This window comes from Saccostrea cucullata, unplaced genomic scaffold, assembly GCF_032062105.1.
Source record: "Saccostrea cucullata isolate Sc308-1 unplaced genomic scaffold, CSIRO_AGI_Scuc_v1 ctg784, whole genome shotgun sequence".
NCBI lineage: Eukaryota > Metazoa > Mollusca > Bivalvia > Ostreida > Ostreidae > Saccostrea > Saccostrea cuccullata.
Window position 1 is genome coordinate 413,194 of NW_026935833.1, and position 23,556 is coordinate 436,749.

General features: G+C 33.7%; 4 protein-coding genes and 1 long non-coding RNA gene across 15 annotated transcripts in view; 3 read left to right on the plus strand and 2 right to left on the minus strand.

Moving 5' to 3' along the window:
• Nucleotides 1-1,013: 1,013 nt before the first annotated feature.
• LOC134243891 (glutathione S-transferase A-like) lies at nt 1,014-5,230 on the minus strand. Its single transcript, XM_062726120.1, has 6 exons — nt 4,909-5,230; nt 3,575-3,640; nt 3,387-3,467; nt 3,043-3,123; nt 1,480-1,548; nt 1,014-1,237 (listed from the first exon to the last, which is right to left on the minus strand). The coding sequence occupies exons 1-6, from the start codon at nt 5,146-5,148 to the stop codon at nt 1,019-1,021; spliced, it is 756 nt and encodes a 251-aa protein (XP_062582104.1). The 5' UTR covers nt 5,149-5,230; the 3' UTR covers nt 1,014-1,018.
• Nucleotides 4,814-7,104, plus strand: LOC134243892 (uncharacterized). Its single transcript, XM_062726121.1, has 6 exons — nt 4,814-4,840; nt 5,583-5,851; nt 6,073-6,160; nt 6,256-6,388; nt 6,551-6,630; nt 6,824-7,104. The coding sequence occupies exons 2-6, from the start codon at nt 5,631-5,633 to the stop codon at nt 6,938-6,940; spliced, it is 639 nt and encodes a 212-aa protein (XP_062582105.1). The 5' UTR covers nt 4,814-4,840; nt 5,583-5,630; the 3' UTR covers nt 6,941-7,104.
• A 1,067-nt stretch (nt 7,105-8,171) lies between these two features.
• On the minus strand, nt 8,172-14,038 carry LOC134243862 (dynein light chain Tctex-type 5-B-like). The gene is made up of 5 exons (XM_062726089.1): nt 13,944-14,038; nt 11,237-11,392; nt 10,946-11,045; nt 9,585-9,675; nt 8,172-8,487 (listed from the first exon to the last, which is right to left on the minus strand). The coding sequence occupies exons 2-5, from the start codon at nt 11,381-11,383 to the stop codon at nt 8,322-8,324; spliced, it is 504 nt and encodes a 167-aa protein (XP_062582073.1). The 5' UTR covers nt 11,384-11,392; nt 13,944-14,038; the 3' UTR covers nt 8,172-8,321.
• A 238-nt stretch (nt 14,039-14,276) lies between these two features.
• LOC134243863 (uncharacterized) lies at nt 14,277-14,865 on the plus strand. Its single transcript, XR_009987129.1, has 2 exons — nt 14,277-14,325; nt 14,492-14,865. It is a non-coding gene; the product is annotated as an uncharacterized LOC134243863 (long non-coding RNA).
• A 525-nt stretch (nt 14,866-15,390) lies between these two features.
• The window catches only part of LOC134243894 (uncharacterized), a 32,630-nt gene continuing 24,464 nt past the window's right edge, over nt 15,391-23,556 (plus strand). For 4 of the 11 annotated variants that reach the window (XM_062726133.1, XM_062726134.1, XM_062726135.1 and 1 more), the window contains exons 1-3: nt 15,393-15,527; nt 15,712-15,788; nt 20,976-21,033. In XM_062726133.1, coding sequence (XP_062582117.1) covers nt 15,448-15,527; nt 15,712-15,788; nt 20,976-21,033 — 215 coding nt within the window. In that variant the 5' untranslated portion in view covers nt 15,393-15,447. Of the gene's footprint in view, nt 15,528-15,711; nt 15,789-19,036; nt 19,252-20,975; nt 21,034-23,556 lie in introns of those variants that run through there. The other 7 variants (XM_062726131.1, XM_062726128.1, XM_062726130.1 and 4 more) reach the window with 6 other exon arrangements.

The following is a 23,556-nucleotide window of genomic DNA, read 5'->3' on the forward strand; positions in this document are numbered from 1 at the left end:
TTAACTCATTGCATTGCAAACTTGACACAGTATATTCAGAAGAGAATGTTAGGTTATAGAACATTTTGAAATCTTACTTTTCTGTTAAAAAATTTTATTGATTCATCCATTTAGATGTATATATGTATGTGGGGATCCATCGGGAGGAAGGTGGGGGTGCACATCGTGTAAATTCTTGTCTTTGACGTCTTATTAATTTGAAAATAACATGGAAAATATTTAGAAAGGTGTTAGGAGCATTACATCAAATTCAGTTTAAATTCCAGAGCATTTCTCCGATCCTGCAAGATTGCGAAATTCATAAATAATTCTGATAGAGATCGATTGAAATAAAATTCATTTATAACCATAACAAAGCACTTAGCACATCTTATTTAATAATGTAAATATATATATAGATTATATACCTTAATAAGAAACAGTTTAACATAGGTATATCTGAAAATGAGTTTTTATTCTATTAGCTTCTTAAAACATATTTATTGTCTTATTTATTTATGTTTTATTTATGTCGTATTTATATCATAACATTTAGTGCTAAGTAGGTTAATTACTATTACAATCTATGAGGACCCCATTGGAAATAAGCACATTATTGCTTTCGTGGGTTATCCTCGGGAAATTGGCTATACTTAGTACAATAACTATATAGTTACCCGCCATTCTCTTAGTCTCATTTAGATATACTGAATTAAATGTTTTTCTTAAGTACTAGTCTTTTATGATATAATGTTAGTGTTTTATTACAATTGTATTTTTTACGAAATCTTATGATTTCTTTGTCATGTTTAATTATGTTCTTAAATATATTTATGCAATATATATTTCCTGAATAAACAAACAAACAAAACAAACAAAGGTCCATCTATACGCAACAATCTTTCTGATCTTCGTTTTAAACAAAAGTACATGTATAAGACAAAATAAATGAACACATTGTTACGTTAAATCAGGCGGATTTTGATTAATATGGCACAATTAAAGTACATAACAAGCTTTATTGTAGTCAAAAATCTTCTTATAAGCGCCCTGCCAAAGGAGTCATGGAAGGTTTGCTTTCCTTCCAGTGAGGGGGCCACGTTGTTTTGATGCTGGGTCTTGCGCAGGCGCTCTCATAGTAAGCTTTTATATTTGGAAATTTATCCAGATTCAAGCCCAGTCGTACACCAAACGCAATGAAAGGGAAGAAATACACGTCCGCCATGGAAAAGTCAGGTCCGGCTAAGAAGGCGCCTGTCTACAACAAAATTAGCATTATGCAATTGATTAAACTTTTTTGGCTCCAAATAACAGCTGTGAATTTTTACAATAAATTTGGTTTGAAAATAAATGTGTGTCAGTGCGTAATCACTGAAATTTTGAATATTCCCGCCATCTCTCTCTCTCTCTTTCTCTCTGACACAATTACAAAATAATTTCAACAGCCAAAAACAAAAAAAATTCCTATATCACAATTTTGTCGAGAGACAATTAATTTACCTTTCCTAAATAACCATCCCATATTTCTAGCTCTTCTTTCAATGTCTTTGTCTTTTTGGTCAATGCTTCCTATTTAAAAATAGAAACAACAAAGCAAAGTTACAGGAATAAAATACTCAAGACTATATTACATAGTTCAAAATATGACGAACAATATATACGAGGGTTGATCCAAAAGTTCGTGGAATTTCTTTACATTTTAGTTATTTTTAAGTGAAATTGGTTGAAAATTTCAAATAAGAATATAGATTTTTGTTGAATATATTAAATTAAAAAACAGTTTACAAATTTATTATAGTGACTCTTTGGCAGTTGCCATAGAAACGGTTGGTTGGAAATGCGGGGGAAACATTTATGCGTTTAGTTTCATTTTAATTCTTAATACGTGAAATGAGAATAAAACAGTCCTATGTATGGCACGCCAAATTCACAAAAATGAGATAATCATAGTTTCACAATTGATAAACTAGGTTTATCGACTGTAAACTATAGTTTACAAACCGTAAAACTATAGTTAACGATTCGTTAAGTATAGTTTTCATCTGTAAAACTATATTTAACGGTTGTTAACTATAGTTTACGAATGTTAATTTAAGTTTATCTGTCTGTAATAAAGCGTTAACAATAGATTTTGTTGATTAATTCACGTTTGTAAACTATAGTTTACGCAAACTATAGTTAAGAGTTGTTAATCATAGTTTCACAAATTGTGAAACTATATTTATCAGATCGTTAACTATAGTTAACGGTTTGTAAACTATAGTTTACAAATCGTGAAACTGTATTTATCAGATAATCTATGTTTTGCAATCGCAAATGATTGTTTTCGGTGTTAAGTATAGTTTACGGTTGTGAAACATAGATTATCGCGTTAACTATAGTTTACAGATGTAAAATATAGATTAACGTTGTTAACTATAGTTTACAGTCCGTAAACTATAGTTTACAACCGATAAACCTAGTTTATCGATTGTGAAACTATGATTTGCTCATTTTTGTGAATTTGGCGTGCCATACCTATGTGGCATATAAAACGAAAATTATGTAATTTTTGTAAGCTTTGTGTGAGAGTTTTACTGATATTTAGTTCATTAGTTGATGATTTATTGTTCATCTTTAAGTTGTAAGACAAAGTCAAATTTCGGTCATGTCCTAAGTTTTGTGAAAATCCCGGGATCACTCTATCTTGAACGCGTATATTATTGACATATGCTGGGGAGAAATGCATTTAGTTACTGGTTTTCCAGTTGCATACGAAATTTAAGAAAAATAGAACTTCCATGGACGTTGATTAAAGGCGTGGCCGTTTTTAGGAGGCTCTGTTCTAAGTGTTTATCCCCCTAGACAAATTAAAAGCGTCAATGGGGGTTGTCGGCTGACGTACTGTTCTTGACATTGCTGCTGAAACTGGAACATCATATGGAAATTATGACGGGAAGTTTTTGAAATATGAGTGAAAAATGATATATTTTTCATTTCAGATTTTCCCAATACTGTGACTCTCGCTCATTTGTTAATTGTTAGTCCATGCATAGAAATGGTGATGTATACATAAATTCATACCGGGTCCATGTCTTCTTCCTTAGTCTCAAAAAATTCATACAAAAAATCAAGCAACATCTTCTGCATTAGGTTAGCAACCGCCTAGAAAACAACAAAGATACATTTTATATACATGTATAGAACTTTTTCTTGTCTAGTATAAAACACATGGAGATAACGAACAGTATATTCAAAATCAAAAGTCCATAAAAGAATACAAAACAGGAGCTGAGCAAACACGGACCACTAAAACATCAGAGGTGGGATGACTTGTCACTGAGTAGCGAGCATCCCCTGCCGACCAGTCACACCTGGTTTCTACAAAAGGTAGCACTCAAAGGTTTTTTTTTTAGTTTTGTAATTACCTCATGCATTCTCTGAAGAACAAGTGCCCTCTGCTTTGGATCAGATGGAATGAGTTGAGTTCCATAATCTTTAAAAGTACTCTGCAAAAGAGTGTGCATTTAATTCTCTATTTGCAATGTTTCAATTTAAAAAAACAGAAAAATGGAGTAAACATTGAGGAAGCAGAAGCATGAACAGATTTGCTTACCTCCAGATATTCGCAGATGGCATTGGACTCGTTCACTACGATTGTTCCATGTGTAAATGTTGGTACCTGCAACATACAATTATCAATCATGAATTTTATCTAAAATTTATCCATATTATAGAGATGTGTCATCCCAACGTTGTTATGCAGAGTTACAACCATAGAAAAATGTGATAAGTAGCATGTTGTTCAATTTAACTGAACTATGCACACGGAGGTTAATAATGGGTAGGAAATTTTGTACTTACCTCCATGTAGTGTGTTTAAATTTTCACGTTTGTTTTGTGTAGTGAGTGTTGTCAGATTGCAAATCAGAATCAGAAAATATCAATTTAAAGAAGTTGCACTTGTGAAACAATGATGGCCCCATAAGCTGATAAGTTAGCTTCAATCTCTACCCAGAGTTATCGTTCGCTTCGCTACAATATATAAGTATAAGTGGTACGATAACTCTGGGTAGAGATTGAAGTTAGCTTATGGCAAAAGTTAAAGTTTCTCAAAATGCAAGTCAAACTCCAAGGTCAAGGTCAAATAAATCGCCACTCAAAGAAAGACTTCTCTCAATACACAAGCACCTGTGAAACATGAAAGCTCCGGCACGAACTGTTCAAACGTAATGTCCAAGCTTATAATTTTTTTTTAAAGTAGGTCAAACTCGAAGGTCAAAGTCAAAATTGTTGGAACTTATAGGAAGGTCCTGTCATATTTAGGATAACACAATTGAAATATGAGACCCTTTACATGTGTACTAGCTGTTTAAACGTTATAGGAAAGGTTTAACTTTTTTAAGTGTGTATAACTCTTTTGCCAAGGTCATAACTGCTGGTACCCAAAAGAAGGCCTTGTCAGAAGGAATACACATTTAATTGATGCCGGTATGAAAGCCCTAGCCCCAACTGTTCAAATATAATTGCTAAGGTTAACCTTGATGATTCTTTGGAAAAGTTGGTCAAACTCTAAGGTCAAGAGGTCAACTGTTTTGGTAACCAAAGAAAATTCTTGTTATAAGGAATATGTTGACACTTGTGACTTGAATCACAAATATCTCTAGCCAATCAAAATTTATGGACAAGATTAAAGTTTCTGCGGACAAACAAACATACTGACAGGATAAAAACTATATATATACCCCCGAATGTACAACTGACCCGATGCATAAAAGTTTTGATATATTTAAATACGATGACGATAAAAGTGTTCCATACCAGATTCAAGTGCCAGTTTGTGGTCAACGAGGTCAATATCAGATGTCATTAACAGATCAAGGTTAGTTGAATTGATCATTCTCACTAATTAAAATACAATTTGTAAATTTAACTTAAAATTGCTATCACCTCTCCTCTGGGGTTAAATTTGAGGACGTCTGGTCCTTTCTGTTCGTTTTTGTCGAAGGAGATCATCTTGTTTTTGTATCCACTGAAGCCCTTTTCTTCGAGAGCAAGCATTGCTTTCCAGCAGGGAACGCTCCCAGATCCCCAGAATAAAAACATATCCTCTGACATTGTCGATTTTGTACAAAATTGTCGAAAAAGCCTGAAGTGTTGAAAAATCGTTTTTCCTAAATATGGCGGCATGTAAGTGTCATATTACATGCGTCGGTCTTCTCGAAAGTCTAGTGATAAGATATAAAGTTACACAAAACGCATTTGGGTCTCACTGTGCCTCAGGGAAGTCCCCCAAATAAAAGACTACAGAATGAATACTGTGGCAGGGGCTTATTACTAGTATCACTTAGTTCTTTGATATAAAAAAACATTGTTTAAATTTGGGCATTATTTGTATGCAAGACATGAAGTGCAGTATAAAAAAAATCAAGGTTGTCGGCGTCATGCGATTTATGAGTTAGCTAGTCCTACGCATGTTATAGCAAAGATTAGAAGGCGAAAACACAAAGGAGTGATTGAATAGATAATATATAAATTATGAATATTGATGCACTTTTGCTAAGCAGAATGAGGCGCCTTTCAAATATTAGAAAAAATATAAGAAGATTCTAATTATCTTGCAGCTACATATAAGTTGTGGCTCTCTAGTTACACCGACCCTGCTTGACTCGATGGCTTTACGACAAAGATGGCTGAAACTAGCGAGAGACACCTTGAGGGTTAAAGAGGAAGTCTGTCAAAAGTGGTGGGGGTACATTGAACAAAAATACAGCGAGAGTCAGAGACACTACCACACCTTACACCACCTGGAGGAAATGTTTCAACACTTTGACCAATACCACGAGAAAATGGCCCGTCCAGAACTTGTATCTCTAGCTGTATATTTTCACGAGTAAGATTCGAACACTTCTTTTATGTAAGAATTTTGAAAAGCGAGTTCATTTGTAAATTCCATTTGAAAATAAAATACCGGTATAACGATGTCATTGCAATTGTGTATTGTTCTAGAACACATACACCGTGTAAACTCATGTTTTAAAATAGCTAGCTGCGGAAGCTCTAATATATTTCCAATGTTTGAAGCAATATACAGGTTGTACTTTCTCAAAATAGTATCATTTATGACCCAAAAGCATCAGACAACGAGGAAAGAAGTGCGGACATATTCATACAGTTTGTGAAAGAATCGAGTGTTAACCTGGTAAGGGTAATAAAATTGCTTCTGAAAAGACCTCGTTAAAACATCAAATGGTTCATTTATTCTGTAACATATTCTAAAGTTAATTTCATATTTAGAAAGAAGATGAGAGGGATAAAGTACGAGACTGGATTTTGCTCACAAAATCTCACAGCGTTCAGGAAAAAGCAGAATCTGACTTGCAGTATTTTCTTGATATAGATATGGCGGTGCTCGGTAGATCCCCTGAAGGTAGTACTTAGGTTGTTTGTTTGTAGTTATTGTTTTTTTTTTTTTTTTGCTTATTCATATATAAAAATAATGAAAATGTACTGTATATAGATTTGTAACTGTTAAAACTGTAATTGTTTTCATTAAATGGATCTCATTGTACATTGACGTGATTTACTTCAGGTTACAGGACATACGCCGGACAGATCCGTAATGAATACAGTCATTATCCAGATCAGGATTATAGAAAAGGGAGATCAGCAGTAAGAACGCTAAATTGAATACAGTATTTGTTAATTAGGTTGTCTCGCTTAAACATAAAGTTAACCAATAACTGCTTCTTAGAATGTCGCCCCTATATGACACTGATGATATGTTTAACTTACCAATTTTAAATTGCAAGATCGTCTTACATTTATACTAGTAATAAGAATATTTATTCTTTACCTTTTTAAGGTCCTTCGAGGATTTACTCAGCGACAGAGAATCTATGCTTCAGAAGAATTTCATAAGCTGTACCATGACATTGCTATTCAAAATATGGCAGATGAAATATTGACTTTACAGAGCTAGTCAAGGCTTTGTACTGCTCCAAACTAAATGTGATACTCTGAATCTCCATTCCTTGCATTATATTTATATTGAATCCATTCATTCATGCCTGTATATACAACAATAATTTCCTATATGAATGTTCCTCAATAATTTTTACTACCTCATAAAGTTAATTGAAATATTCATATAGACTTAATCGAGCTGGCACCAGAAGATAATGCTATACCTGTTTATATCCTGATGTAGGGACATTATACATAACACATTTTGCATAAAATTTTAGCATACATGTAGATTTACCGATAGATGAAATGTGGAGATAACGAACAGTAAATCAAGCTCAAAAGTCCATTGATTAAGAAATAATATAAACTGGGAACAGAGTCAACATAGACCACTAAAAACATCAGAGGTGGGATCAGGTGCCTTGGAGCAGTCAGTATCTCCTTTCGACCAGTTACATCCGCCGTATGATCCTTGAAATAAATGGGAAAATCCGTAGACGATTCAGTGAGAAAATAATGACCTATTATAAATGTACTTGAATGTAAGACGTCGGTCATCATTCGACTTGATTGTAGATTGTATTTCCTGGTAAGGTCTTTGTGTTGACCCCCCAAAAAATGCGAAATATTGAATTTTAAGGACAGGTCATCCTTGTTTCATCAACTTTGGCCAAGCCATTGTAAGGACCATAGAATATGAGAAATTTTGAATTTAAACAAAACTATCCAATTATATCAACTGCCTCGTTTGAGATAGTTTGTACCAAAGGGGCCGGTAACCACAGGCACCTGTTTCGGGGATAAAATTTTAACCCATAGTATTATTATACTATGGGTCAAAAATTTATTACAGAAGCAAGTGTCTGTGCCGGTAACATACTATATTTGATTTTACATATTCACTATACAATAAGAGATCCCTTTTGGGTGTATAGTGATTATGTAAAATCTATTAGAGTGTGTTACCAGCCTCGGTGGAAAAAAACGAGGTCCCGTGTTATGGTAGGCGAAAGCAAGACTAAGAACCTTCATTGCTCAGTGGCCCCGAGTGTTGAGTTCTTAAAGGGCTAAATTTGAAGCCCTTTGCTGATATGTGGTGACGTCTCTACCTGAGTGAAGGTTCTCGAAAGGGACGTAAATCAACATACAATTAATCAACATTAAAAAAATTATTGGATCATCCATACGAAATAATGAAAACCACAGAAAAATCACGTGAAGTTTGTAAATTATAACTACACAGATTCATTGAAAACATTCATTCAAATCGTACAACAAGTTTTAAACATATTAATAAAACGATTCAAGTAATTTTGATTTTTGAATCCTGGTAATGACTAGAACTGTGGAAATATCGTCAGAAAGACAAAATGGAGGTGTCGGAAAACATTGCATCACTCGTAATAGAGAGCGTAAACCGAGCCGTCGGCGAAGATATGGCGGTTGTGGAAGGAAGCGGCAGCAAAGTTGTCTCTGTCGGCGTCCCAGAGATACCGTGAGCCGATCTGTACCCCCTGGTTGTGCTTCTGTCCAATCGTAACTGTACACACCAGTTTGTATCTAAAATAGACAGAAAATCACGAAATCGATTAAAGACGACTCTTAATAATGAAAGGGGCATGGACACAGTTTCAGCTAAAATTTCAAAATTTATTTTTCCATAATTTTTTTTACAAATATTTAACTAGGGTCTTTCTAATGATCATCAAAAATTTGAACATCAGTTGTCGAGATGAAAGACAGGTTTAGAGCTCCAAACTTTTGTTATTTAAACAAGGTCCGTGCCATGTTTTTGTTTACATAGATTAATATACTAATATATAATAGTTTAAAGTAGATAATTTTAATAAAAAAGTTAATTTCAAATACGATTCGACAGTTTCTATTGATTTACTGAATTTTATTTTGTTAATATATATTTTCTATATGTTTACAAAAACAAGGCACGAGTCTTGTTTACATTATAAAGAACTTCTGTATCTCGTTTGTTAATTAACAAATGATGCTCAAATTTTTGCTTATCATTAGATGATGCCTTAGATAGGAATTGTATGCATTAAAATTGGTTTTAAAAATTCAGTTTAAACTGTGGTCATGCCCCTTTAACTCCACGAGCTCTAAGGTCGCGAAGTAAGGAGTTGATCCTTACGTCGCGAGTTCGAATCCCACTGTGGGACGTGGAGACTGGTCCTTCGGATGAGACCTATAAACCGAGGTCCCAGTCGTAGAAGGTGCTGGCACGAAAAAGATCCCTCCCTGCTCAATGGCCCTAAGTACCGAGTACAGGACAAAATTTGCAACTCTCCATCGTTAAGTGGTGGCGTCTCCGCGTCTCCATATGAGTGAAAAATTCTTGAGAGGGACGTTAAACAACATACAATCAGTCAATCATAAGTAACTCCACACAATGGAAGGGATGTTTTCAGTTCGTTTTTTTTAATAGAACATCCAATATATAATGAACAGGACATATGAATTTATACAAAACATACAAGAAAAGGGAAATCTTAAATTGTAATGTATTCAAAGTGAATTTCAACCATATCTCCGCGATGCAACAGACATCAGCATAGATCTTAAAGGTTCTGAACTTTGTCGTGTTTTTATTATTGAAAAAGTGATATGGATTACCACAGCGTGCTTTTGATAAAACTAACCTTTTGAAATCCAGTTCCTTGACTTTCTGTTTGATTTCGTCAGACAGTTTCTTGGAAAGAATGGAACACTCTACAGGATCATATTTCTTCCCTACAAAAAACAAGTCTATAGATATATAGAATTATTAAACATACCGGTATACATATAGCGAGTATTCACCATCTTAAAGGGTTTGGGAAAAAGCATAGAGGAAGTAGAGTTGAGAGAAATACAAGAAATATGTCCTAGTTACATGTACAAGAAAATTTAGATCGTAGCAAACTGTTGTGGTACATTCGAGTACTTCTTCGTCCAATGCAAGTCGCCGCACGAGCAAACATCAAACTCAAGGAAATATAACGTTATATTTGGGTATTGTAATATTTATCATATTTATGTCAATAAAACCAACTTGTTCATCATTCTCTTAACCATCGTGGGGAGTGACCTACTCTTTCTTTACTATATGAATATGAAGACAAGTGCATTGACATTTTGTACGAAATTGCTCTGCATAAAGGGGTATAAGAAATTGAATGTCTGCATTAAGCTTCAAACAGCTAGCCACATTATAAAATCTATACGATATATGGACCAATGGGAGACTGATGAAATGTCTCTTTGAGAGATAGCGCTGCTCTACTTCCGGTAAACACAGTGGTCACGGAATCTTATTTGTCGTCTCTGTAATAATTAATGTTCACTTCAAACAATTCCAGTCACAAAAGGGTTTGTCATCTTTCATGTACAAATTTAGCATCGAACACAAAAACTAAACCCATCTCTGACATGCAGAAGAAAATTGGTTTTCATTTACAAAAATTAACTGACTTGAAACAATAACGTAGGAATTTTGATCCATTGACATGTCCTTTTATATATTAAGCTGTAGTTCTATACCTCGCTGGTTGGGGAAAAAAAAGACGGAAGACGAGACTAAAAAAGCTACCATCTCAAGATGTCCCTAGCATATCCTAATACATGTATACTACTTCCACAATAAACTTTTGTTACATTTAAGTTTTGCAATTTAAGAAATTCAAAACTGTCTATAACAATCTAGTTTTAAATTTATTTAATTGCAAAACTTTTATGTAACACATTTCCTCAATTAGGCCCAAATCTTAAAATTTTGCTAATATTAATACTACCATTTAGGATGACAAGACAATCCAATCCAACGCACTTTGTAATGTATATTACTTGTACACATGTACAAGCAGTTATGTCATCAAAGTAGTAAGTAAATCTGTTAGGAACAGTGGAACACAATGTCTTAGTATTGGTATAAATATTAACACGTTATTCAAAATCTGAAAATTAAATATTGTTCTATAAACACAAAGAGTAACGATTATGAAAGGGATCTAATTTCCCATACCTTCAAGATGAGTTTCCAGGACCTTCTCTATGATGGGTTTGACTTTGTCTGCTCTGAACTTCGCGGGAGGATCTAGCTGATAGGTATTTTCATAATAAACCTTTAAAAAATATCATCAACAATGATATACCATTAATTTAACACTAGCATATCTAATATAGACATCTAACATACATGTATCCTGTCGAAAACAGAACGATGTTACGCTCATTTTACATGCAACAAATTCCAAGCAAAGTTCGGAATCATGCAGTCGTATTTTCAACGTTCCGATCACACCTGAACACGTACCTTTTTGGCCTTGTGCATGTCGTCATCATGACGGGGGTCGCAGACAAACGAGATGACGCTGGAACCCGCGTTCTTCAGGGGTCGGTGCTGGGCTGCCACATCGAAGAGGCTGGAGACCTTGGCTCCTAATTCCCTCCCTGTCATCATTCTGTCAACCTATAAATAATATATTGTCAGTAACATAATCCCAGGTTATGCACGGTATGTATCATTTCGTCCTCGCGGACCACTATAGTCTTTATTGATTCGTGAGTAGAAAATTGCTTATTCGGTTTCCATGGTAAAAAGGAAGCTACATTATCCTGCAAACTGAGATTGATTTGTTTGATGGTCTCTCTAGTACCACTTAAGTCTCAAGAGTTCCTCGTTAAACCAACAGTTCATGTGCAGTTTAATGGCAATGTGTTGACTTGGGAATAAGCAGCACAGTAATTACACTGAGACAAATCAAAACCTAATAAAAGTAACTTTCATTGATTAATGATTAATGTAATCTCTTGGTTCACAAATGTCGCATCACGATTTAAGAGAAGAATACACAAAAGGAATAGCAATTCTCTTGAAAATTTCATGAGAGTAATGGTGTTTCTCCGACTTAAATTCATATTAGAACTTTATAATAGCTGATGGCAATCACAGAGATGTTAATAATTAACAAGAATTTTCATATACAATGTAGAATTTTCATTAAAACTTAACTGTAAATGCTTCAAACTCATTTTTCTTTTGAAGATATTCAAAAAATTGCATTTCATTAAAATCTTATACTTATATAAACATTTCTACACTGATCGAGAGAATGTCTCAAACGAAAGAAAGGCAAGCTTGCAAGGGGGGAAATTAAATTGATTTATCTGATTAAATTAAAAAAAATATACAAACACATGCATGTATGGTAAAACTCGGTTAAAGATGGAAGTTATTGGGATTTCGAATTTTACAGATTTCCCTGTCATCGAGATTCTTTATATCCCGAAAAATTGTGATTGGTATTTTGCTATTTTAAGGACCCTCTCTAGAATACACACAAAAGTGTTCTGATTCTGTAATATTTAATTCTTCTGTAGTTAGTTTGATCTGCCCTTAGATCCTATTACAAATAAATTGAAGTCTTTTGTCTACTTCTCAATTTATAATCAATTCAAGAATTCTAAACAATTTGAAAGGCCAAGATAAAGTAAGTGATCACTTTATCTGCATTTATTTTATGCACTGGAGTTAATAACAGTGATTTCTGTTCATTGATATTTTATTGTTTTCGAACTTTTTTTTCCTGGAGTAAGTGCCACGTACAATATATTGAAAATTACATAGATAAGCTCAAAATTTACACCTATGTACAATGTGATTTTCTCAATGCTCCCCTCCCACCCCCAAAAAAAAACCATATTGCAGTGGTGTATAGAGGATCCTTAAAACGGGCTTGTTATAACCGAGTTTCACTGTACTTAAATAAGAAAGGTAAAGTAGTGAAATCATTCAATGAGGAATGCTAAGATTATGCTCAACACAAGCACGAGTGTTACTGCGTGAATGTTTCGAACAGCAATTCTACTAGGGAAGTGGTTTATGCCACATTAATAAATCAGGGTAAATATCAATCTCTCCTTGCGTAATTAATTAACAATAAAAGGAGGAAAATTTTCTTTTTCATTGATTCGTTCTTGAAGTCAGATTCGGCGTCTGGAATTCAGTTCAGTTCACCTGAGGAAAATATGTCTGATCAAGATTTTCATATTTTCTACTTTTAATTAAATTCACAAAATAATGTTCTTTTTTATGTTCGAATAATTGGAATTCGTTCAAATAACAAAGGATTTTAATAAACAAACAAATTAAGAGCATTGGTGTTCCCCGTTTCGGTGACAAAGTATATAGGTACTGTTTCTGGCAAACTTAGGTATCTTGTCTTTGAGTTCTGTCTGGTTTTTCCATCATGCACAACAGATGTAAATTTTTAATGAATAAAAGTTAATTTAGTATTACAAGAATTTAAGTTTCATAAACTGCATCAAATTTAAGATGGTCATGAGATCAAATATCAGAATACACCCGAAAGGTCTTGTCATAAGTAATGCACAAATTTGAAAAAATAAAAAAATATGAGCCCCATCTCTTCTGGAGAAAAAATTATTACCAAACCAAGTTTTTTTAACAACATATAAATAGGTCAGACTTTAAGGACACGTGGTCAAAAACGCATTACGTCTTGCCACAGGTAATTCACAAATCAAAATATGGCATTTTTAAACACTCTCTTTCATTCAAAAGTTATATCAAATATATTTTGGAGGGTTTTGTCACAGTTTTGTCAGACGAGTCGAATTAAAACGATCTAAAGGCCGGTCAGTGTCGAGTGTGGAATGAACGGGATTGTAAAACGTCTCTTACGTGACTGAATTCAGTTTTATTGAGTTACACTATATTTCCCTTTCCACATTTCAACCATAGAGTCAATCTATAATCAAAAATTCTACATTAGGCCTAATTGTGATTTGCTTCTTTACGCTGTCGTTTAATAGGCCCATGTCATACATCTTGCATCATAATACGCAAGTTTGGAGTTATTTCATAGCAGAGCAACACCCATATTTTGGGCTACAAACAATACAGGCGTAAATACTCATTACTGTCATTAAAAAATATGAAGTAACGTTAAATGATATATATTTCAATCCATATTTTTCTTTAAAACGAAGGGACTTACAGAAATTTAAATATCTGTTGCTCTGAAACTTCCTAGGTCGCTGTGCAAAAAATTGTTTTGGAAACTATTCAAAAATCTAATTGCAAGAAACTTATAGATGATCCAGATGAATCTACAGACGATGGCAAAAGTACAGATCCATCTACGTGTTCAAATTTTAATGATTATTACACTGTATATTTTGTGCCCATTTATTAAAAGGTAAAATCTTAAAGTGCAAAATACATTGTAAGAAATAATACAGGATATTCATATAAAAAAACTCAATTAGTCTAGAAACGCGAATAAAAGCATTATGACATCGATTGCATCGAGTTCGGAAAACAGAAAATACACAATTCGTTGGTGGCGCCAAAAACTTAATTTTCAATATTCAACTCTGGTCAGTATTGAAAAACAGTTTTAAATTGAAATTGATCGTTCAGTTTTCATTTCAATAGTAGATAAATACATTTTGTTCATTTTGGTAGATCTATTTACAGTACAGTTACTAGTAATTTTTGTTGAATTTGAAATAGCAATTAGCATAAAATTACATCCTTTTATAGGTCTATAACCTGGGATGACAATGACTTTATCAGATGTTCTTCCGTTGGTTTTTCTTGTCCTGCTGCTCCCTATGCAAGCTATGACGTGTGTGACGGATTATTCCTCACCAGACGGCTGCGCGGATGTTGGCGGGGAGTGTAAGGCTTCGGCGGGGGAGTGTTACATGGTACCCACAATGTATTATGGAGACCAATGCTGCTGCTCCACGGACGAGTCCTGTAGATGGGTTCAACCCGACTCCAGTCTTGTAAAGAAAAGGGATGACGAACTGTAGATACGCATGTTATTATTTAGAGTGCATTTATCAAAATGATAAATCAAAGTGATGTACCCATTGTGTGTTTAAAATGAAATTTCTATATTAAAACTATCACTGAAATTATTTTTATTCCTAAGCAGTGATTGTCATAAATTAACATATATTTGAAAAAAAATGGGCCTGTTTTAGAATTTAATAGGTTAGTAGCGAAAAAATTAAGTTCATAATTCCATACATGTGTATCATTTTAATTTAAGATATAAATGCGTTATAAAAAAAAATTAAAATAAATGTTATTTTCTTCTTTTTATTGATAGAGAGACCGCCCTTTTTTCCTCAAACATAACCCTAGAAAGCATTGAAAGATTGTCCCCTTTTGTTGTAGTATAGTAAGAAAACGGCTTAGTTGTGGAGATGTTGCAACCCCCCCCCTCCCGTTTTCCATCACCAGCGCCACAAAAACGCACGCACACACTCACTAGGATTGATTCCGACTTTTAATATTTTTTCCCCTTTTCTTTCGTTTGTCAACTCTTTTTTTTTTCAATTGAGAATTTCTGGGCTGTCCATTTCAACAATGTTCAAAATGCCACCTCACCTGTACATTAGTCAAGACCCCATGGCGAGCCTCTAGATACCTTGTGACGTAGTGGTATACCGGAAGAGGCAAAGGTAAATCCCAAAAAGTTTTCAAACATGGCGGTTGATGTTTTGCGGGAGAGGCATCCCCATGTAAATTTCGGAGTAACAAGAGACGGACGAATCTTTTTTATCGAGTGAGTAATTTATAATGATCAACGAATGTTCATTTTCCTTGCATAAAATATGTGTGTTTGTATACTGAAAGAAAGACATCAAAAACTGGAAGAGAAACTATTTACACCTGAACTGGGAGGACAGGTATTCCTTAAAAATATTATTTTAAGTTCTTTGATTTTGTTTTTCATTTCTTTTTTAAAGTGAGAAATCACGGACAACATCTTGGCTTCATCCATTAAAAAGAAATCCCGTGCAAACAGGCCACAGACGAGTCTCAGGTGAGTAACAACATTGTTTACAAAGGGGTGCAACTCGTACCAGCCTCAGATTAATTAGACCCAAAACACCTGTCAAGTTAGATAAAATCTACGCGTTTTTAGTTTGTTTTGTGATTATTATCGACATTGGGTAAAGTTACGGATGTTCTATTCATTGCATTTTTGAAAATTATAAACATTTGATATACTCTGTTCAGAAAATAGGTATTTGTCATCCTCACCGCCGCACCAACACAAGCCCATGCAGCATATTTCAAGATGCATTTCCCAAATACTTAACAATCAAGTCTTTCAACTAATCAGTTAACACTATGTTAATGTGGTTTGATGTTATATTTATTATTAAACTTTATTACCAAAGCTCCAACTTGAAAATCAGTTTCGTCTGTATGATATATATCAGTGCACACACTTCTTCAAATGGAAATATTACCTTATTTGCATTTTCTGTTCAATGGCTTCATCAGTTTACTTTTGATCAGTTGCCATGGCTTATTCACTTTATTCATGATTAATTTAAACATGTACAGTTTGAACTATATGTATATTTTCTTTGTGAAACATAGTATGTTAAGTTTTTTAGAGGGTTATACAATGCTCATGTAGTATATGGTTTGAAGATTTTGAATTGTATAATAATATATTAAGTTCCTTCCCCTAAATCAGGGTTCTCAAAACCTGTTCCTATCTGTTACTTTTATCAGGATAAAATCATGATTTTCCAGCCAATGAATCTGATGGAGAAGTAATTTGATAAAATCATTTCCATCAGTCAAGCTAGGTCCCTCCTTTTGTTGTAAAAGAACCAACTGATTTCGATCTATTTAAAATGCCCTGGCTTGCTAAACAGGTTCAGGTCAAGAATTCAAGAAAATCAAAACCCCAGCCACATAGCCCAGATTTTCAAGTGATATGTTCCTTGAGTAACCTTTGCTTGCATTGATCATGTTGATAGCAAGATTATTTCTCTACACATTATTTATTGGGTCCTAAGAAAAATTAAATGACATTAAAAGAAAAAATCCCTCAAAATTCCTGTCCTTTTTCATTTCATGTATCTCCATCATGTAAACATAGGAGAGTGTCCTGATTTGTTGGTAAACATGAGCTCTATATCAGTTGTTATGTAATATGAGCCCAGGTGACATAAATCTCTGTGTATTTACCTGTAAAACGTTCAGCCAGCCAGTCTTAAAACCACCCTACTGATCAACCATACTGTGTGGGAAGAAGTCTAACTCCGATTTACCTGTATGATAAAGAAATGAAATGATGGTTTATTTCACTTTAAGGCCCTGACCCAATTTACACAGGTGTGTCAAAAACATCTTAATGCTGCGAATGGTCCATAGTAAAATTGTTCAGGAGAGGGTGATAATTTTACTTGATTTAAAGAAAAAGTAAACATGTACATAAAAGAAACAACAAGATTTGTTTGTCTTATCATAATTGTGATTTGTTATTTTATATTAAATATCAGGTTTCAGTTGCAGCCTGTTTTCTCCACCAGGCTGTCTCCATCAGGTGTAGCAGCTACAGTATAAATAAATTTGATTGACCAATGCTGCATTAATTTAAACTTCTTGCATATCTATGAAGATTACACATTTAAGTTTCACATTTAAGCATTGTGTGAGAGAAAAAAAATGCATAACAGATTAATAATGGCAATACAGTCATGTAATATGAAAAATTATAGTGAGATTTATTGCTCTGCAAAAGCTAGATGTTTCTAATGAAATACTCATGTTAGGTACATTTCTCATGAGTAATCTACAGGACACTAGGCACCTGAGGTGAAATTGACAGATTTCAGACACATTACATTGAACAGGTAAAAAAAGAGATGTTCAAAGCTGATTAATTGCTTTTGGGCTGGACAGATAAATTTTAGATCTCTTGGTCATAATAAGCCAATGAACTCAAATGGATCTGGGGAGTTTGGTCTGAGCTAACATACTTAGCCCAGGTATTGGGGATCATATAACAGAATCTGGAGTGACATTTGTCAGTTTTGTTTACTTTATATTTTATGGCCCTGGTCGGTTCCAGCTTTATTGCTGGACAGTCATTTAAAAGTCCTGACTAATCGCCTTAGTCCGATCAGGTCTTATCTCTCTCCGCTGTCACACCTATTGTTGAAAACAAAAACAAAGCAATACCCTAGGAGAAGATTTCAACAGTAAAAAACAACAGAGTTAAGAAGACTATTGGCTTAAGGAGGAAGTTATGTATTTGTTCTCGGTGGCCGTCTACATTCCTGTGTATTTTGCATAAAATACATCTCACGTGTTGAAGGATAGTTGTCATTTATGCAGATGAATTTCACAATTGTGCGGCTTAAGTTTTCACTGTGTTGAGGAATTCACGAGGTTCACACCCAATAAAGATAGCTGTAAATCAAAGTTTTGCAGTATAAATTTTTAATGGAGAAATTTTAGCAGGTACTTGCTCAGGTGAGTTTTATTATCTGTGAGTTTTCTGACGTACTGTGTATGTTGAATGTGATACAATCTTATGCATCACATACCGGTAACTGACAATGCAAATATGTATTAGAGGTCAAATTCTTTTCTTACTGATGTATATTCAATAGAATCCTTCTCAACTAAAATTTTTGCTTCAATATCTTAACTAAGTAAGTTCTGAACATGGAAACCTTTGAGGTTATGAACGGCACAAGATGTATGAAGCTACACATAAGTTACCTAGTGTCTTTGAACGATGGAAAGTGTGGTCAATTAAGACATGAAATTTCCATTTTATTTAATGACCTTATAAAGCACAAGCGTGTATCTTCCTAATGGTGTTAATGCTCTCGAAATTGACCAAGTATAGGTAAATGGAATGGACATGGTGGTTAAAGTTGATAAAATGTGTATTACAAATGTTCGAGCCGACACAATCACTTGGAAATGTATTTTGTTCTTTGGCCTGAAGGCACCACACTTCACGGGAGACAGGAAAAAGACATTTGTGTTGGTGTCGGTGTTACATAAGGTGAGAAATGTCGTACCAAGTCCATGTTAATTTGTTTGTGTAGCCCCATGTCTGAAGGTTTGATTGTTATGGCTTTTTGAGTGGAGCAGGTCTCGCTCATTTTTTTTACCAACTGAACTTGATGATTTTGGAAGTGTCATATATATGCCGCGGTGTGTGTTATATTAAGATTGATAAAGCAAACTTTAAAAGTTTTATCTTATAGATATGAAAAAAGTTTTCATTAACATATTTTACGTCGTGAATGATCAAAGGAACTGTGTTATGTTTTTGTTCGGCTAATGTCTGTAATGATCAGTGAGAACATTATAATGGAGGACATGATTGAATTTCTGCTTGTATTCCGCTGATTTCTTGGAGACATTCTGGGCCGCGAAGGTCGGTATAAAGTGTCGTGTGATGAAGAAGAGCCGGAAACCAGCTGTGATTATCTGGTCCTCAAGAGGTTGGAGATTGTATCAGAGTAAGAGATTCTATTGTCTTACGGCCACATTTCTGACATACTCTGTGTTGAATATTCTCTGGTCTTCTTCTGGAATAAGTGCATACATGTTAAGCTTTATTTCTCTCAGTGGTAAACTTATTGAGTGCATATCTTAATTTACTTCAAAGTGGACTTTATCTATAAATGCATATGTACTATATGAAATTGCATGACTGTTTATAATACATGTACTAAAAAAAGAGGCCTTCATATTTAAGCGGTTTTGGCATAGACATTGGGTGTGCTAATTCATGAATACATGTACGTTAATGCTTAGAAATCATTTATAAATACAATATGTACAATGCAGACATGCAAAGTGCTAATTCATGAATATGCCAACAACTCAATACCCATTGATTGTGCTAAACGTGCCAATTTTTGTACACATAATGGTATATGAAATGGTAAAAGTAAATTTGTCTAAATTCTTGAGGTCTAGTGCATAAAATTATTTTGATTCAGTGTAAATAAATTAATTAATGACCATCTTTGATATTTTTAATGAAAAATTATGCAGCTTAAAGTAAACTTTCAAATTGGTAATTCTCAAACAAAGAAATCTCTCATACCAATTGAATATAGAAAAGTGATTTGCAAGTTCCAACCACTTTTTCTTTTTAAATCATTGGATATCTCAGTTTTTTCTCAGTCCTAAGTTCTAGCGATTAAATAAGGTTTGACTGTTTGTAATCTAGTATGCATTCAGAGGGAAAATGATTTCACAGAAAACTGTCAAGTGTTCAGTTCCAACTGAATATTTCTATTGACTTGACCTTCCTTGAAAGAATTCATGTAGTTACTGCATTATGTTGCAATTTTTTTCCTTATTATATAGTGTGTAAAACTTTTTAGGGGTTTGTGAATACAATTGTGTCTCTTATCTTAAAACATGATAGCATAGGAGTCAAATACAAGCAGGAATTTGCAATGGAGGAAAAATGTCATAATAATCATGTGTTTAGAAATTAATATGGCTGTACAATGTATTCAGTTACATTTACACAGCCCGAGAGGAATCTATGGGTAAAAACTTGTTTATAAGGATGCAATTACAATATGACTATGAACAGTCTGATTTAAAACAGCCCCCCTCATTTTCTCCTTACACTCAGCTTTTTATGCCAAGCCTTTTCCTGTCGTGGAGAAGAGAAGGGGAAGCTGGTTTTAGTCCTCTGCAATTTGGGTAAACTAAAATATGGGTAAGATGTAACAAAAAAGATACATAGCAATCCTGTGCTTGTATATTTATAAAGATGGAACATTCCTACCCCCTCTCAGACTCTTTTCTGAGTTTTCTCCCCTTTCAAATTACCTTGGTAAACATTTTGAACAGGAAAAAAATTTTCAACATATATAGTTGATAGTTGTCTTAGTATTATCATCATTATATACACTGTAAATATAGTCAGGTGTACTGTGAAAATGTTTGAGTTTATTAATGGTACTTATTACTTATGTATTTGGTGGAAGTGGATCGATCAAAGTGGATTCTAAAGTAAACCATAGAAAATTATTGAATGAGACTGATTAATTGTAGAACATTTAAAACTAAGTCAGGTATTCGACCTATTGAATTTCCTTATTGATTCTTTAGTATGTAGTTTAACTTGCTCGGAAGGTAATTTAACTCTTGAGTTTTAATTGAACCATCAATACTTTATGAGTGACGTGATAGTTGACTCTGTGATTTTAAATTTCAGGGCTACCAGATGGCTGGGAACAGGCAGTGACACCAGAGGGAGCTATTTACTTCATAGAGTAAGTACCTTAATAGGGGTAGATAACTTCTGCCAGATCATAGAATAGAAACCATAGGGGCAGATAACTCCAGTCAGAGTGCCCTGAACTTAATGCAGTCGTAACTTATTGTTTTAATTGTGTTGCGTAATGGAAACAGTAGTAATGGAGACTATAGTTGAAGAACCAGAGGAAAGGTATGAAAAAAATTTTGAAAAATCATTTTTTTTCCAAGTATTTAGCACCAGGCAGGTAAGGGATTAGCTTGACACATTGCATTTATTTTTTTTATCTGTATTTCCCTTGGCGCCATTGGAAGTAACGTAGGAGCAGAAATCTAAGCTTTACTCATCCATTTGTTAAATAAAATATATATATTTAAACAAGAATATCATTTTGATGCTTTGGTCAAATTCAATCAATATTTTATTTATATTTTCTCAAAGACTAGCAGTTTTGGTTAACTATCCTATCAGGTATAAAGTAGTCTATTAAGAAACTATTGATAATAGCTTCATGATATAGATGTGAACATTGACCCTCTTATTTGGTCTGTTTGAATGAACAATACTCCTTTAGCAGTCTAATAAATAAATCTCTAAAGCAGAACATTTATCCTGAATTGGGTTTAAATTGATGAACAATTTAAACAGCCTGGTGGCTATATGACCTCCTATTGTACTCTGAAATGATAGATATCGGATTATTGCAGTGTTTAATTGGTATCTTGATTAAAGAGGGAGAGTCAGAGAGATGTAATGGTAACAAATTGATTTTGAAAATTTTTGAATTCTTCATTTGAAAAAGTGATCTTAAGCATCATAAGAAATTTAGAAATCTGAATAGAATTGATTAGGGTCCTCTAGTGTTCTGGTGCTCTTTGTTGGCTGTGTTGTCTGCTTGTTGGTTTGAATGTCTTGCATAGATTTCCTCTTTCCTTGGCCTAGTTTGTCTCTTCATCACTGATTTACATTTGGGTAACATTTGCAACAACATAAATCGATCCAAGTTTCTACATTAAAGGATAAAACTAAACAGGTCTTGATCAGTATAAAATTATTGTCTTGGGTGCATTCTATCTTCCTAAAACTCAATAGGGCTTATACAGTATATGTTTCCACAGAAATGCTTTTGGATAAAGATAAGGATGTGCAGTGACCTTGTATCAAATTTCTCAGTCAAAGGTTAAGGTTTAGACATTTTCATATTTAGATTCCCATGAGTCTTATCTTTTAATATCTGCCCTTAGACCACTTCTGTTAATATTCCATGTAAACCTTGATTTAAGTTTTTAGTTATAAATAGTTTTGGTAGTAACTTATTAAAATTGGGGGGGTGTATTTTATGCCCATGTAATCAAAGATTCCAGGATTATATATAGTTTTTGTTCCCTGTCTGCAAAAAATTTAACCATCCCATAACTTTGATTGGTTGGAGCTATATGGATTTCATATATCACAAGTATATTCTCTGTGTCACAACCTTTCATTGGATACCAACATACTTAACCTCTTGACATTTGACCCAATTTTGCCCCCCCCCCCCTGCCAAATTCTAACTTTAAACTTGGCCATAGCTTTTGAAAAGTTGATGTTAGGGCTTTCATATATCTTATTTCATGCATATATTCAAGACAAATCCCTCCTTTGGGAAAAAAAAAACATTTTTGGTCTCATGACTTTAGAGTTTGACTGTATTAGAGAATCTTTAATCTTCATCATTAGTTGCCTTACATATTTCACTAACACATCATGTTCTTGTGATTGTTATAAAAAATACATACAGAAAATTTATTTCTCCTAACACCATGACAATAACCTTTCTGTGTTCAAATGTTCTCTCTTTTTCAATTTTTATCTAGCCCCTCCTAATCCTTATGTTCCTTACCAAAAAAAGAGACCTTTGAGAGTATCACTGTTTCCATCATTTCCATTTATACACCAATAACTTTGCTATAGCCAGATACATGTCAGATATTCTGGACATAGCAGAGTGTCACATTTCATCAATCAATGTGTCAACAAGTAACAAAACGGTTGCAGACTGACCAGTAAAGATCTGTGAAGTGTGAGACCACAAGTGACTAGGGGTGGGACGATACACAGATCTTGCGATACGATACGTATCTCTATATATTGGCACGATACGATACATATCTCGATATTTTGATAAATTATATGACTATTTTTAAAAATTAGTATTTTATTTCATTTCTTGTCTTGTCATTAAATCAACATGATAAATTATTATCATAAGATTAAGTATTTGATTTCATTTTTTGCCTTGACATTATGAAATTATTTTATATAAAATTATATGTGCTTTGAAATTGAATACTTGAGGTTCATCAATATCTATATCATTCACTAAAACTTTATAAAAACAATAATACATGTACAAATTATTATTACAAATTACTTTTAAGAAGTTGTTTACAAATAGTTGAGTAGTTCATCAGAGAACACTGACTAAAATTCATTTAAAAACATCTCATTTACATTTTTAATAATCGCTGAAAGTCTGTAGCAAAACTGAGATTACAAA